This window comes from Telopea speciosissima, chromosome 5 (assembly GCF_018873765.1).
Source record: "Telopea speciosissima isolate NSW1024214 ecotype Mountain lineage chromosome 5, Tspe_v1, whole genome shotgun sequence".
Lineage (NCBI taxonomy): Eukaryota > Viridiplantae > Streptophyta > Magnoliopsida > Proteales > Proteaceae > Telopea > Telopea speciosissima.
This window is the reverse complement of record NC_057920.1, coordinates 5,920,374-5,936,081: the sequence shown is the minus strand read 5'-3', so window position 1 is coordinate 5,936,081 and position 15,708 is coordinate 5,920,374. Positions and strand designations below refer to the sequence as shown.

Below are 15,708 nucleotides of genomic sequence, written 5' to 3'. Positions count from 1 at the left end.
TATGATTCTGGGTATCAATTATTTACACCACAAATGATTTCTTTAGTGTTTATGGATTCTCTCTACAGCAAATAAGCAAAAGAATCATATAATGCTTATTTATGAAAAAAACAATGCTCGACACCCTGATTTTCAATAAGCAAAGAAGAGAAGCAGGCTCGTAAAGTTGCACATGCTCAACTTTTATGGTTATCTGACAGAAATTAATTAGAATTGTGCTTCCAGTCGTCCATAGAGTACCTTGCTCCATGATATTCCAATCAGTTCTCCCACCCTGTTTCTGGAAACTTCTTTTTGAAATTATTCCTAAGCAGACAAAACTGCTGGTGGTTGACTAGCCTCTTCAGCTTGCAAACTCTCATAATAATTGACTAGGACCTTCCACCCCCCAGGGCACATAAAACCATCAGGAGGGTTCTTGCCATTTCTTGCATAAGTCCGCATCTACAAGAAGTCAACCACAAAGTAGTTCCAGTAAGTAAGCTCTGATCAGTCATATATCATCTTCTCGATCCGCAGGGAAACAATAATAACTTCTCAAACATTCAAAGAAAGCAAAGCAACTCAATTTTTACCCACCAAGCAACACTAGAATTTCTAAAGGGAAAGAGAGGGGGGGAGGGGGAAGCTGTTTGTAATGACCTTTAAACTCGTCCAATGCCAAAACCTTAATGTGACTCCAAGTGACAGTTTCTTTCGAATATAAATGATTGCGTATGTAGGGTATCTCATGTAATGTATGACAATGCGTGGTGATTGAGGATTCCTGCCAATATGATCTCCTTTAACAGTGGTTGAAACCAGCTTTTTTTTCTCTTTTTGGGGAGGGGGCAATGGTTTATTAATGAGAAAGAAATAATGCAGCATACTATACGACAACATGTAAGAATACAAGAAGGTACACAGCGCTACATAGGCATCAACCCCATACACCCATAGTCCCCAATACATCATAACGGAATAGCCTCCCAAAAGACAGTCTAGGCCTCACCACTCTTTGTTTAGCCAAATCATCCACTATCTCATTGGCACTTCTTGGGTTCAATTGAAAGGCAATAAGCATTGTAGTAGTCCCCAACACTTTGTTCCACTAAGAAATAAAGGTGATTTGACCAAAAATACTAAATCTAGGATTCCCCCCCTCCCCTCTAACACATCTATGCAGCCCCGTTCACCCTGAGATTTTGGGTGTGAAACCCTCCTACAAGCTTTCGTGTTGAGCATAGTTATCAAGGCGATGCCACGGCGTCCAGGCTCCTTGGTCGCCTAGGGCGCCATGGCGGTGTCACCTTGATTTTTGACCCTCTAAAACGCCACGGTCGTTTCCCGCCTTGATGACTATGGTATTGAGAGAAAATCAGCTTGAAATCAGATCTGTTTTACTGCTACCACCTCTTCTAGTTTCAGCAAGGTGTTGACCCAAGATTCATTCAGTCTATGGGACTCAGGTGGGTTGGACTAAAGGATTAGATGGTTGCAAGCTCTGTCCTGTAGTTTCAATGTTTCATGGGATTTGGATTTTGGACTCAAAGTAGAAGAGTTCTATCGAGTTTTTGATTTGGCTTCCATGCGTACTGTTGAGAGTCTAAGGTTGAAGATGATATCTTTCCTTAATTACACGGACAACTCTTGGGTAAGTATGCAAAAGTACCTTTTTTCATAGGTTGACTTTATTTTATTCCCATTATAATTTTACATTTCAGATTTGTCCTGCTCTTATGAAATTAATTACCATCCTGCCACTGGGTATGTTTATTCGTTTCTAACGGATTCTGAACTTCAATTCAATTATGGAATTGCCGTTATATTTTCATATTTGGATTTTTATTCGAATGGTTGGGCCCGCAACGACCCCAAAGCAGAATTTTGGAACCCAAGGTTGCATCACCAGTTTTAAGCCTCCAATGGGTTATATGGGTGTTGGACTTTTAAATTATGGGTTTTTTTATTGTAATTTGGACAATTTTATAAGCCCATATGGTGGGGTTAGTGAATCTATAAGGGATTAGGTGTTAATTCTTAGTTTCTATATTGGGTTTTTGGAAAATTTTGGTTAATAAGTTTCCATTTTCTAGTTCAAGTAGTTTCTAGAAGTTTCTATTTTTCTGTTTGCTTAGTCATCAAGTCTAGGGAATTTAGGACAGTACTAGAATAAATGGGGACTGATAAGCCAAGTAATGCAGAAAGTGAGAATTTTGAAGGATTGCAGGATGCCAATCAGTTGAATGGTTTATGGGTATATTCCCAGGGTCATGGCCTGGTTGATCAAGCTCTATCTCCTGCTGCTTCTTTTCTGTTACAATCGTTAACAGGATTGTTTCTTGGCCTGTTGAACTGCTCCTACGCATATCATGTTTTCTCTTCACTGTTAACCACTGAACTTCCTCATAATTTCATATTTTCAATTCAGATTGCACCCAAATTTGGTATATCAAATCAAAACCGTCAATTCTCGACCCTAATTTGGATGCCAGCAGAACAGTTGTCAGCCTACTAAGAAAAATCAATTTTCTCCTAAATCTGCCCTGCACTAACTCTGGTTCAGTTTCCCTAATTTTAGCCTAATTCCTTAGTTGAGGAATATGGGTTGTGGGCCCACAACATCAAGTCTTTCCATACTTGGTGTAACCACTAACCACATGACAGGAGAGTTTTCAGATAAAAGTTTTGTTTTGAGAGCTGTAGCCCACATGGAAATTCAAGAAGGGGTGCTTTATAATCTCTTTGATTCTTCTTCTCTATCTCTCTGTTATCTGCTCGTCTCTCCATCTTTTCTACTCTTCTTCTGGTCATTTCAATTTTCTATTGAGATTCCAGAAGAATCGATTTTAGTACCTCTCCCTTCAATCAACCAGGTCGGTTGAATGATGTTCTTTCTCGCTTCTAATTTCTTTATAGTTCCATGCTAAATTATGTGTTTGGATCTTCATCCTAGTTCATATTTTTTTTATGAATGTTCGTTCTACTTCATATTTCGTCCGGCATTACAGAATTCTGCTTATTCTTGTCATTTTATCATCCCATTGATTTTAACTTTTCTCAGCACTTCAATCATCAGCACAGTTATCAAGGCATCGCCAAGGCGACGCCATGGCGTCCAGACTCCTTGGCCGCCTTGGCCACCATGGCAGTGTCACCTTGATTTTTGGCCCTCTAAAACGCCATGATCGCCTTCCCACCTTGATAACTATGATCATCAGAACAGATTTCAGGACCAGATTCTATTCTCTTTAAAGCTGCTCACATAGCATTTAGTGCTGAACCACATTATTGATCAAAGAAATCCAGCTTATCCTTTCCTGACACCTTATTAAGTCCAGTGGACCACTTGGTTAAAATCTGGGCTAATTCTGAGTTTTTTTGGACCTTTGGTTGCTTTCTTTAGTTTCCACTTTTACCTCAAATTTTGAGAGTACGTCACATTGATTCTTTCCTGGCTCTTTTCTATTTCTATTTTCCTTTTTCAATTAGAATATCTATTTGCACTTTCCCAGTTGATTTAGGATTTTAATCTCCAATCCTATTGGGAAATGGGAATAGGAATTCACATCCCCCCCCCCCCAAGTAAGATTTGAAGTCCTCTTTGGCTCTATCCTTATCCTAGTGGATTGGGATTCCTTTCCTGTTCCTATTTGGTCAAGGATTTCCTATTCCAAGTACAAGTAGGATCATAGGAGTTTATTTCCTACACCAAATTCAACAATTCAGATTGAATATTATCAGTAGTTATTTATGTAATCAAATGCACAACTGTAAACGAGAAAGACCATTGCCCCTACCTTGGTGCCAGAAATGAATAGAAAATCTTTAGCCTGTGAAGGATCAAAAAATGCCATCTTCTTTGCCACTGTGTCGTATGCTGCAACCTGCAAAATTCAATGAGAACCATAAAACTTCAAATAGCATGGTTGTATGGATGGCCAACACAACATTAAAGCATAATATGCCATCATAACAAGAAAAAAAAAAAGGTACTAAAACAGAAAAGCAGTTATAGAGACAATACAACAACAACTCAGCCTTAACCCAACTAAATAGGGTCGGGTACATGGATCCTTGCCCTCCAATAAGCTCTATTCAAGGAGCTACAGAGACAACAACAACAACAAACTCAGCCTTATCCCATCTAAATGGGGTCGGCTACATGGATCCTGGCAAATCAAAGTAAGAGAAAAGCAAGAAATGAAGACAAAAGAGATGAGAAGTGCGAAAAAGAGAAATGACAGTCAGAGGGAAGAGTCCCAGCCCAGGGAGTTAAAATATCAGCTATATGGGATCGGCAACATGGATCTTTGCCCTCCAATAGGCTCTATCCAAAGTCATACTTGTTACAAGACCCAGACTACACATGGCATTCCTCACAACCTCTCCTATGGTCATTTTAGGCCTGCCCAATCAGGATCAGATCACTCTTCCGTACTGGGGCATCCTCAGGCCTCCATTGAACATGGCCATACCGCCTAAAACGACATTCTCGAAGCTTGTCATTGATCGGGGCAACTCCCAAATCAGCTCTAATACGTTCATTTCTTATTTTATCCTACATAGTTTTGCCGCACATCCATCTTAACATCCTCATCTCTGCAACACATAGCTTCTCTATATGACACTTCTTAACTGCCCAATGTTAATATTAAGACAAATCTACTAGCACAAGACCATTACTACTTGCTAAATAACTGCTACCCCACAATATTCCCAAGGTCTATTTAGAACCATGACGGATTCAAAAGATCTGTAATTTTAGTCAACAAGGTCAACAGCCTCAAGAAAAGCTGTTCCTCCTCATCTAACCAACTCTAGAGTGATGGATATAGCATAGTAATTAGTAAGGAAGCAGTACTTGTTGCTGCTTCATCAACAATCCTAAATATGATCCTGAATGCTAATCCATCAGTATTCTGATGATTTATGATAACTATTTGAGGAAATTTCTGGAATTTTAAGGGGTTTTCTACCGAAATTCAGGTTGTGAAGAACAGTATTTAACAGTGGTTCCATTTGTCTTCCAAATGTGATCAAGCATATATCTCTTAAGCCTTCCCCAGTATTATACACTGGCTCTATACATAATACATCAGAGGTGTACACAGGCCTTTTTGAGGAGAATAGCCTGAACTGCATCATCTGACAATGACATCTCTACTCTCTTATGGAGCTGGAAAGAAGCAGTGGCATGGAGCATATAGCAAAAAAGAAACAAGAGGACTTTTGCATGCAAAAACCAGCCTCATAGTGGCTAGAATTACAAAGGAAAAGGTTCTCTTTTGGGATTGAATAGTCAAGAATTCCGGGAACACAATACAAACGAGATTAGAAGAAACTGGCTTTTATTTCGGTATAAAGACATCTCGTAATGTTTTCAGTATAGCTCTATCTCAGGGCTGCAAGAAGTAGTGTGCTTGTTTTATGGTCATTGATAAAAGCTTGACTTATTAATTAAAAAAATGGAACAAATAAATAGATCATGGAAGGAGTGCTCCAACCTCCAGTCATCCATACAACTGAAGAAAACAATCTATATTATCGACTTACCAACAAAATTGTCTCTACAACATCCAGCCATTGCAGTATTGTAAGTTGAATGAACATCATAGAGGTAATTTCAGTAACATGCAGGATTCCTCACCTGGCCCCGCCTCTCCTTTAGGGTCTGGTTTGAATTGTTCAAAAACAAGTTCACAGGAAATATAGGAGAAGGAACGAGAATAGTCCATCTCCAGGAGGAATTTCACAGTTTTAAATTTTTTTTATCCATAAATGGGAAAACATCTTTTACACTAACAAGAAATCTATACACTTTCTAGAAATCTTGAAATTTCTCCATATTTTGAGCCCCCAAAAAAATTTCAGTTCTCCCTATTGACCGCATTAATATATCCCTAGAAATTAGAGAAGCAGTGGAGCATCAAAAAAATGTCACACTGGATATACCCTGAATGGCAGAATGTTTAGCTTCTCCAAGCCAGGAGCCATGCTTAAAACCTTTTTCCCATGATCAGGATCGTATAAGTCTCTCTTCTCTGTCGGGTGACTCATACCAGCAGGATCACGACCTACAATATAGAAATTAGCTCCTGCATTAATCCGTGCCTTTGCATGCCACTGCACTTCAGTTGGACCTGCATAATGCATTGGTGATGGGAATATGGCCACGACAGTTGTCTCAGGGTCAAGAACTCCATCTTCTAGAACCTGAAAAGGAACAAAAGTTATAAAGGAAAAGTCTACATTTTACATATAATTACTAAAGAAATCATAGAAGAAAAACCTTGCTATGCTGTTCCATCCGAACATCCAATGGTACATCATCTGCCTTTGTAAAACCACCCAAAGGATGAAGCAACAGAATAGGGTTTTTATAACCCATTTCCAGCAGTTGCTTACGTGTATCATTCATTAATAATGCATGGCCATTGTGCACAGGGTTCCTCAGCTGAAAAGCAAATACGGCATCAGCTTGACGCATGTCAAATTCTTTCCGCAGTTCTCTGGGAGAAAGCCTGTAGTGATCAAGACCGTCATTATACTTGACAGGTTCTAACACTTCCAGATCCCCACCAATGAGCCAATTTCCAGCCAACCTAATTACCTCCTCAACATAAGGTAATCCCAGTGCTGTTGTTCCCCATGTTCTAGCAATTCTTTCTTCTTTGTTGTGCATATAAATTTGAACACTGTGCAAAAATGGATATTATTTTAAAATTTTATTATTAGTTAGCACCAGTCCAAATAACAAAGAGACAAGGAAGATCATTTCAAATGGATAACCAAAAAATTTCACTGCCAACAGAAGAACGGAGAGTAAAACGACAAGGACCAAAAGACAAACAGTACAACACCACTGTCACATTTAAGGGTGGCAATGGCACCCGTTTAGCTGACTTATGGGTAAAGATTCTTTACCCTACAAGCGAAAGGGAAGAATAAGGGTAGCCATCTCTTACCCAGCTAGTTAAACATGTGGGATAAGGGTAAACAACTCTTATGCTTCCTGTTTACCCATGTACACACCTAGAAGGGGGTTTGTAGTTTTCTTACATGATGTATTAATCTATGGGCGAAGGCCCAGCCCATCCCATTCCCTAATACTCTAATAGCCACAACCTGTTGATAAGCCCATAACATATAACCAAGGCCCATTTGAACTCCATTGCCCAAGGTCCAATAGTGAAATTATAGGTTGAAATATCATCTATGTACTTTACCCACCCTACCAGTTTACCCGCAGCCTGCAGGGGTAATGAGAATCTTTACCCTTAGTGCAAATCTTTACCAGACCCTACAGAATGAGAGTAATCACATCTTACACCCCACAGAGGATAAGGCAATTACACAAGCCTAACCCTATTCATTGCCACCCCAGTCACATTATAAAATAGGACAGGGTCCAATACATAAATTTCCTGGGTCAACATTCTGAAAACTGGCCCAGCTCTCAACCCACTTTAGGTCCCAGGTCAACCAGTTCTACTGATAATCAAAAGCATTACACCTTCCCATACTAGTCAATTAGAAAAGATGAGGCAATTGGGTGGGGGCTGATCCACCAATTTTCTGAGAAGAGGTTACTGATCAACCAGTTCAACCAGCCAGGCATGCAAAGGTTGTATGAACACTGACACTAGGGATGGAAAGGGCACAGATACAAATCAAGCCCCCGCCTCCCTTCCACCGGTTAAGCTGGTTAGGGTTTTGTATAACCTCTCCCATCCTCAAGGGCCCCTTCCGGGTAACATTATAAAATCAGCAAACTCTTAAAGAATTCACAGAGCAAAGGGAGAAGAATAAAAAATCAGCTATTCTGGGATTGTGAAAAGTACCCATGAACAACTTTGAGAAAGAAGAAGAAGGGAGATGATATAAGAGAAGAAGAACCACGGGAGGACACCAAACCCCATCAATTTCTTCACCAAAACTGTGGGGATTATAATGTATATTGTAACAAAATCAAATAAACCAGAATCTATGAAGACGAAGAAGAGAACCAAGAGAGAGAAAGAGAGAATAATACAATGGAGCAAGGAGAGTGAGTAAGAACAACGATAGATTCAGAATGAGTAGTTTCTAATGTGGTCTACCCATCAAACAACATTATTCATCCAAAAAAAAATGTGGTCTAACCCTCTTCTTATATTATATTAAGTAAACTACTCTTGGTAGGTTTGAACTACTCTTAGTAGGAAACCTACCAAGAGTCTGACTAATTACAATCTAAAGTCTAATTACGATAAAGGTAAATAACTAAAAGCAGATTACAACTCAAAATTATCCTATATATAAGGCTCTTGGGTAAAGAAAATGTATACTAGGAAAATAGAAACTTCCTAAAAATTTTAGGAATCCTAACTTGTATTCTCTCTTTGAGAAAAAATAAACTTCTAAAAAAGGGAATATCCTACAAGATCGATTTGTTCACTTTAAGATTTTGAAAAATAGAAACTAGGCTTCCTAACATATCAAGGTTCCAAAACTTCAAAGTTAAAACTAAATTCATACCTACTACCTAATACTTAGACTTTATATTTTGGCCCAGGATACGTAAATCTATAAAAATAACAAGCTCACCCAATGTAATATCAAAACAGCCAGTGTTTTTTGACTTGGTCCTGGGTTACTCAGCCAGAAGTAAACGAGCCACCAACAACTATAGTCAAAATTTCTATGGTCAAGTCATTGAATTTCAAAGGCAAAGTTTCTTGAGGCCAATAAATAAGCAATTTAGTTTCTGTTCTAACTAAATAGTCCTCAACAATAACCCTTACAGAATCTTAAGCATGGGTATTTAACAGTTCCCAAAAGCACCTCCAGTAACAGAAAAGGGATACCTGATTAGAAAAGTCACCCTTCAGAGTTGAGGTTGAAAAAGTTAGGAACAGGAGGAAACCAAGACCATCTCAGGCCATAGTGTCTATATAAAATATTGGAAAGTATAAACTAGTGAATGCTCACTGTATCATCACAATGATGTTGATGCAGATTCATCACCAAATAGGGCTTGTTTCATTGGGAATAAGTCTAGGGTTGAGTTACATACATTTTGGGCCTTTGATCCCATGGGTTTCTAATGTAATAGGCCACTTTTATGGGCCTAAAATATGGGTATATAGGTTGCATGTAGGATTAGCCCAATACTAAGTTTATTTTTATGTTTTTTAATTGAACCGGTTCAAATTGGTTGCATCCAATTGGTTCAATTTAAGTGATCATGTGACTTAGTTAAGTGGTCATGTGACAACTTAAGTAGTCATGTGATGTAAGTTGGGCTGGATTAGGACTCTATAAGTCCAGCCATGTTTTGAGTCTATTTCTTTTAGTATTTTAGTTTCCTAGTTGGTTTAAGTTACCTAATAGGTTAGGGATAAGGTTAGGCCATTCCTTTTTAGTGTCTAAGTCTATTTTTGAGTCTTCTATATAAGTTTGTAAGGGAGGCCAGCATTACATACGAATTTGATTAATAAAAATTAGCTTTATGCTTGCTGCCTTTGTTGCTGCCTTTGCTCCATCGTGAGTGTGCCTTGTGAGTAATATCAAGGTTGAAGGGATTGGTGGATCTCCAATCGACTCCTTGCATCGTGAAGATCGGGAGGGCTGCTACTTATCTCCTTGCATCGTGAAGATCGGGAGACCCCATTGTTCATCTTCAAAGCTGCTGCCATTGAAGACCTGCAACAAGTAAGAAATTCTGCAACTATTCTTCTTCCTTCTAGAAGGTCACATACAAGGTGATTTTCGTGAGAATTCTACCCAGCCAAATCTAACCATTAGAACCTGCTAAAAATTTGATCGAGTCTTCCTCAAACCCTAAGAGAGACTCGATTCAAATTTCAGCACCATCCACCCAGCCGATTGTCTGAAATTACAGTTTTACCCCTCTCTCCTACTTCTACTAGGAAACCTCCATAACTTCGAATCTGTCCATCAATTTCAAACCAAACTTTCAGCATACATCCCTTACATCATTGTTGACACTCGATCCAAGTTTCAGCCCCAAACTCCCACTCTAACCCCTCCATTCCTCCACTCCATTAAACCCAAAACCTGCAACTCAATTCTGTCCAGAATTGCAGAATTTCAAAACTCATCCAACCCCTAACCTTTTAATACCATATTGACCCCCTAGACCTGCCCATTAATACCCTATAAACCCCTTTCCCAATATCCAACCCAAACCCTAGGAATTGACCTAAATCCTAGTGCTGTCCATTCGAACCAGCAGCCCCTTTTGTTGTTTGATCTTGTTGTTTGGCTCCTAGTAGGTTTCCTACCTATCTAGGACTACATTAGATATTCTTTTAAATAAATTACCTCTTATCAGTAAAAATCCCACTACAACTCTTGTCTTACATGTTCCAAGCACCCGCCAACAGCACTTATCTCCAAAGAAGAGCCCCTCTTTTAACCAATGGAGCATCTAGCACCCCATAGCAGATCAACAACATTGTTAGGGAGAACCCAAATCAATAAAAGTCACATCAAATTCCAAGTGAAAATTGGTAATGAATAAACAAGTGGATGACAACTCTCCTAAGCATATCAAGCATGCACAAGGAAAGGTATCTACTATTTTGTCTCACTTGAGGCATGTCAGAGTTTAAAAAATTTCATTTGACTAACTTCCATCCCGAAAGCCTAATTACTTGGGGGAGTTTAAATCTTCAGAGATAAAGATGAAATGGACAACCCAGAAGTTACCAGGTTCAGGTGGGGGAAATGAGCTAGGAAAAACAATTCAGAAGGAAAAGAATCACTACACTTAACTGCCCAAGAGCCTGACTGAACACTCCCCCCCCCACCCCCCCACACCAGAAAAGAAAAAAATAAAGGAATAATAAAGGGAATATCATGAACCCACTTTAAAAACAAGAAGACAATTTTAGAAGCAGATAACAAATTGTAAAAAGTGTTTGATTTCCCATCGTTGGAGTGTAAAATGGATAACAAAACGATTCTTCACAACAAAAAAAAATCAAAAAATTTATTCAAAGTTATTAATTATTATTGATCATCACACGGGTATATATATCCTTAATATATAAAGCATCATGGCATTCGTATTATCTACTCATGGATTCAAGCCTATCTCATGGACTTGTGTCATGGTTATCATAATATCATAATATAATTAAACAGGCAAACGAAGATTTTTCAGAACAAAACTAAACTAGTGTTCTTGCTGAAAAAAAAAAAATCCAAATCTACAATAGAAAATAGATTTGCTTTAATGCCAAGGCTAAGGCAACAACTCACTTCTATCCCTCACTACCTTCCAATTTATCAGGGAACCATTTCTCCACCACATATTTCCATTTTCTCAATAATGCCCGTACATCACACAGTGTTTTTGCTATAATAATAGATATGGTTGTGGTTGGGGTTGTGGCAGTATAATTGTAATGGTCAAGTGTAGAATCATAGACTACAACATTTTAATTGTTTAGACTAACTACAGGTGACTTCTCTTTTAATCAATAAATTTCCAATGGTACCTAGGACAAGAAAAAAAAAAAGGATCACAGGTTTTCTATGCAATATAATTCTGGCCAAGGCAGTTTTGTCCATGCAATAAAGATAGAAATGCCAAGTCATGACATGAGAAATTTCAGTTGCCAAAGAGGCTAAAGAAAAACCTTCAGACGTTGCTCACAAGTAAACTTTTGTTCCAAAATAATGTGCTAGTATGTATTTACTTGGAGCAGCAAGCGAAAGATTCTTAATTGCTCAAATATTTTGTTACTATAAGGCAGGAAAGGTAGATAATAATCCAGCTTCGTTTAGTATACACAATGAGTATATTTACCTAAAGATACTGCCAGCCTTGGGGATAATTTAAAGACATATTCTACTAACCAAGCCCAAATTGAGATGTTGTAAATAATGAGAGAAGATACAAAATAATTTATGTGTATATTCATTAATATATATATAAAGAAATGCATATAAAATAAAATGTTGTCCTAATATTGTGACAGTAAAATTATTTTAAATTATGAAGCATTGGCCTCCAACATGTCATGGTTTGATACATGAGTCTGTCGTGTACCTCGAACTAAAGGAATGAACCTTTAAGCCTAAAGGTGTTTTCCTTGAGCTCAGGGTAAAAATTGGATCGGAATCGACCAATGCTGATAACGATAAACCTCGATTCTTCACTTATTGAGTCTGACCGAGTTCAGCCAAGTCTGACCACTTCCCGGACAATTCTGGCCAATTCGAATCGGAATCAATGGAGACCTGTCACACACACCTAATTCCGATTTTTTAAACTTGGCTTGAGTCCATGCCTAGAGGTTAATCCCACATACCATTTAATTGCAATCCCTCTTGTAAAGAGCCCAAATTCGGTAAGTATGTGAGTACTTCTGATGCGTTCACACAGTACTGTTCACAATGAGTTGTGTGACCCCCTCAATGGACAACTTTGGTGGAGGATCCTGTTGGAAGATCTTTGTTTACTACTGAAATATTTTGTGGAGTCTAAAATAGCAAATTTCTATGTTTATTATTTTTAAGTAGCTGTTTATTTCAAAAGTGGGTGAGCCTTGGCGCAATGGTTAAGTTACGGTATAGCAACCTGTGGTTGCTGGTTCAAAACTTTGAAACATCCTCTGCTTCGCAGGGGGTAAGACTGCATACATTTGCCCCTCCCAGACCCTGCTGTAGCTGGAGCCTCGTGCATTGGGATGCCCTTTTTTTTTTATTTCAAAGTTAGTAGTTCCTTCGTAAGAAAGCAAGTATGCTACTTAGTAGTTGTTATTTTGGGGCTTTCTGTTTTGTGAAGAGTTCCTAAACTTTATTGTTTCTTAGTTGTTCAGGACTTTCTATTTTAAAGAGATACTAAATTTTCATTGTTGCTTTGTAGTAGAGGATCTCTCACTATATTAGAGAGTTTCCTATTTGGTTGTAATGATCACAGATTATAAATAAAGAAGAAAGGCACACTGGCCCACAGATTTGATGGTTTGGAAAACTAGCTCTATATGAGTGTGTGCACTGTGGTGAATTAGCCACAGCCCTTGTAATGCAAAGTCGACCTCGAACCAGGGAAACCAGCGGGAGATCGATTGCAGCAGGATCAATAAAATAAAAGAACAAGCTAAATAACTGAAACTGAATTTTTATTGCTATTTTCTGTTACATATAAGGAAGAACATAAAGGATAAGAAGAAGAAGAAAGGGATATAGAAAGGGGGAATAGGATCAGCTATCTCAGCCCATCATCCTCTCACCCAGGGCTTCTCACCCACGATATCTCATTGTTGCCACATCTCACAGCTTCATCAATAGCTCTTTCTCTTCAATCTCTGTCTCTTTTTTGTTCAGCCGCATACTTATTTATAATAACCCAATAAGTGTCGCAGGGTACTGTTCACGTCCATATCAACCGTTCACGTGAACAGTGTCGCGATGTACTGTTCATGTGAACAGTAACTTTTCTTTTCCTTTGGTCTTCTTCATGCTTCAATCTACATCACCTTGTGGTGAAGCAAGTGGCAACCCAAAGTGGTGAATCCTTGGTTTGGGACTGGTGGTGAAGCCTATGGTCATATCCCCTTCTTCTTTTCCCTTCTTTTCCTCTTTCTTTCATACCTGCTAGCCAAAGTGGTGAATCCTTGGTTTGGGACTGGTGGTGAAGCCTATGGTCATATCCCCTTCTTCTTTTCCCTTCTTTTCCTCTTTCTTTCATCACTGTCCAGCAGGTATTCCAGAAGCTATTCCTCACTGTCGTGATCTTTTATCAGGTGATATCAGCACTTTGTTTGTGCTTAGTTTAATCCGTTAATAGTGCTCTCCAGACTCCAAGGTCTCAATATTCTGTTATTCTTAAGTGTTGTCATCAGTCTGTGATAGGTGCTTGACAGCAACAGAGTTTGAACCTCAGACATCGATTTCTGAGAATTTACCATCATCTTGGGCTGAGATTTGACTATGTTATTCCCTTCCCCTTCTACTCTCTTCGACCCAAGTATGGTATGCATCGGATTGATAGATCATGCCATACACTAGTTTCTTAACTTACTAATTTCTGCCCTTGCATGTTTCTGCCCATCTAACCATTAGTTCTCATTAATATTTTTACCAGATAGTCACCCCCTTAGGACCTGTATGATGTATCAGTTTCAGTCTCATTGGGTTTACAGTTTACAAGTTCTGTTCAATTTAAGTTTCTGCCATATTTCTCAGATTTTAGGTTCACTGGGATTTTGGTTTCGAGTAGGTTTCTAGTGTCTTGTTTTTCAGCCTAGCAAACCTCATCGACTTCAAACTTGAAAAAACATCAGGAAGTTCTTCTAGACATCTAAAGTTCCAAACACATTGCAGTGAGTATAAACAGCAGCCTGAAAACTCTGCACAACGTTTATAAAGAAAAAATATATATATCATCTGCACTAACAAATGGACACCATGAGGTGCCAAGTGCCAACAAGGGACAGGTTGAAGTAGGTGAGTACCTCTAAAAGGATCATTAAGTTTTTCTTTTTCTGCAAAAAAATAAGGCCTAACATGTAAAATCTACAAGTTCACAGCCAACACAAGAAGAAATTATTTAAGAACTATACCAAAAAAAAACTGACCTCCGAAGGATGCCAACCAAATCTCCATTTGGCCCAACCAGCCCCACATTAGGAGACGCTCCGATTGCCTTCTTATCCTCGTCTTCAATGGCCAAAACAATCGGAAGTGACATATTAACTACACTACCATCACTCAACCGAAGACAATTAAAATGTAAACTCAGCAAGTACTCATCTTCCCTCATGAACCCTCTCAAGGGATTCGCCCACCCCTCACTAAGTACATGAACCCACTCAATATCAATCTTGGTAAGCTTGACCTTGGGCATCGATTCGGCCTCGGCTCTCTTCAACGCTCTTTCACTCTCCGGCACCACGAGATCAACAAGAGGTCCACCATCTGGATCAATCAGAGAACTCCTGATCATAGAGGAACCCTTAACAGGATAAGAATCAGAAATTGAATGAGAATCAACAAAATTGGTTAGAAGGTTGAAGTGATAGATAGGTTTGGTTTGGATTTTAATGCTTCGATTTTCTCTTATGACGGTTTTGGCTGTCTTAAAGTTGGGCTGAAGATAGATTGAAGTACTGATGAAGTGTGCTCTAATGGTCTGAGCCATTTGTGAGGAAAGAAGCTCCTCAGAATGGAATAATGGATCCGATGATGCATTTCTACCTTCCACATTTGGTGGAGATTTTAATGGGAAAAGCAATTAGAGAGCGACACGGAAAGGTGTCCACACGTTTGCGACTTTGCTCTTTAGTCCTTACTAACAAGTTCAGAAGCTTTAATGTCCACCAAAATAAATAAACGAATAAGGAAAGTAAAGTGTTTCACTTTCAAAGAGTTTAATGGCGCTAATCCAAGGTCCAAAATCCAAACCTATAAGTGCCGTCCTCTGTCTTCTTCTCTGTTCGCCCCTCCGCCATCAATCCCTCTCAATGATCTCACCACTTTCTTCGCTGTACTTTATACGTTGCTCTGTTGTTTTCTAGTTTCTGTTTATTCGCAGTTTATCGTCATCTTTGATTGAATTTTTTGTTGTTTTTGGGCAACTTTTTGTGATCTTCTTGGATATTCTGGGATTAAGTAAAGGGAAATATTATTCTCCCGCATGTACTGTACTGTCTAGCCACCATTTTGGCATGATGGTCAATGTATCGCGTCGGGATGCGAGCCCGACGCGCC

At 38.9% G+C, this 15,708-nt stretch overlaps 1 protein-coding gene across 2 annotated transcripts; it reads right to left on the bottom strand.

Annotated features, from left to right (window-relative positions):
* Positions 1-15,450, bottom strand: LOC122662103 (ATP sulfurylase 2-like). 2 transcript variants are annotated; one of them, XM_043857660.1, is made up of 6 exons: positions 15,403-15,450; positions 14,577-14,936; positions 6,272-6,677; positions 5,935-6,195; positions 3,780-3,866; positions 1-444 (listed from the first exon to the last, which is right to left on the bottom strand). In XM_043857660.1, exons 1-6 carry the CDS (start codon positions 15,447-15,449, stop codon positions 307-309), a joined length of 1,299 nt encoding a protein of 432 aa, XP_043713595.1. In that variant the 5' UTR covers position 15,450; the 3' UTR covers positions 1-306. The 2 variants fall into 2 exon arrangements, with proteins under 2 accessions (XP_043713595.1, XP_043713594.1); XM_043857659.1 differs by lacking the exon at positions 15,403-15,450 and having other exon boundaries at positions 14,577-15,174.
* Between the last annotated feature and the right edge of the window lie 258 nt (positions 15,451-15,708).

What these genes read in the sequence shown, in the direction of transcription:
- LOC122662103 (XM_043857659.1), bottom strand. Translation starts at nt 15,139, where the DNA reads ATGGCTCAGACCATTAGAGCACACTTCATCAGTACTTCAATCTATCTT. An exon ending in GGATGGAACAGCATAGCAAG is followed by an intron (nt 6,196 to 6,271) that starts GTTTTTCTTCTA and finishes GTTCCTTTTCAG; the next exon opens with GTTCTAGAAGATGGAGTTCT. An exon ending in TATTCATTTCTGGCACCAAG is followed by an intron (nt 445 to 3,779) that starts GTAGGGGCAATG and finishes GACTTCTTGTAG; the next exon opens with ATGCGGACTTATGCAAGAAA.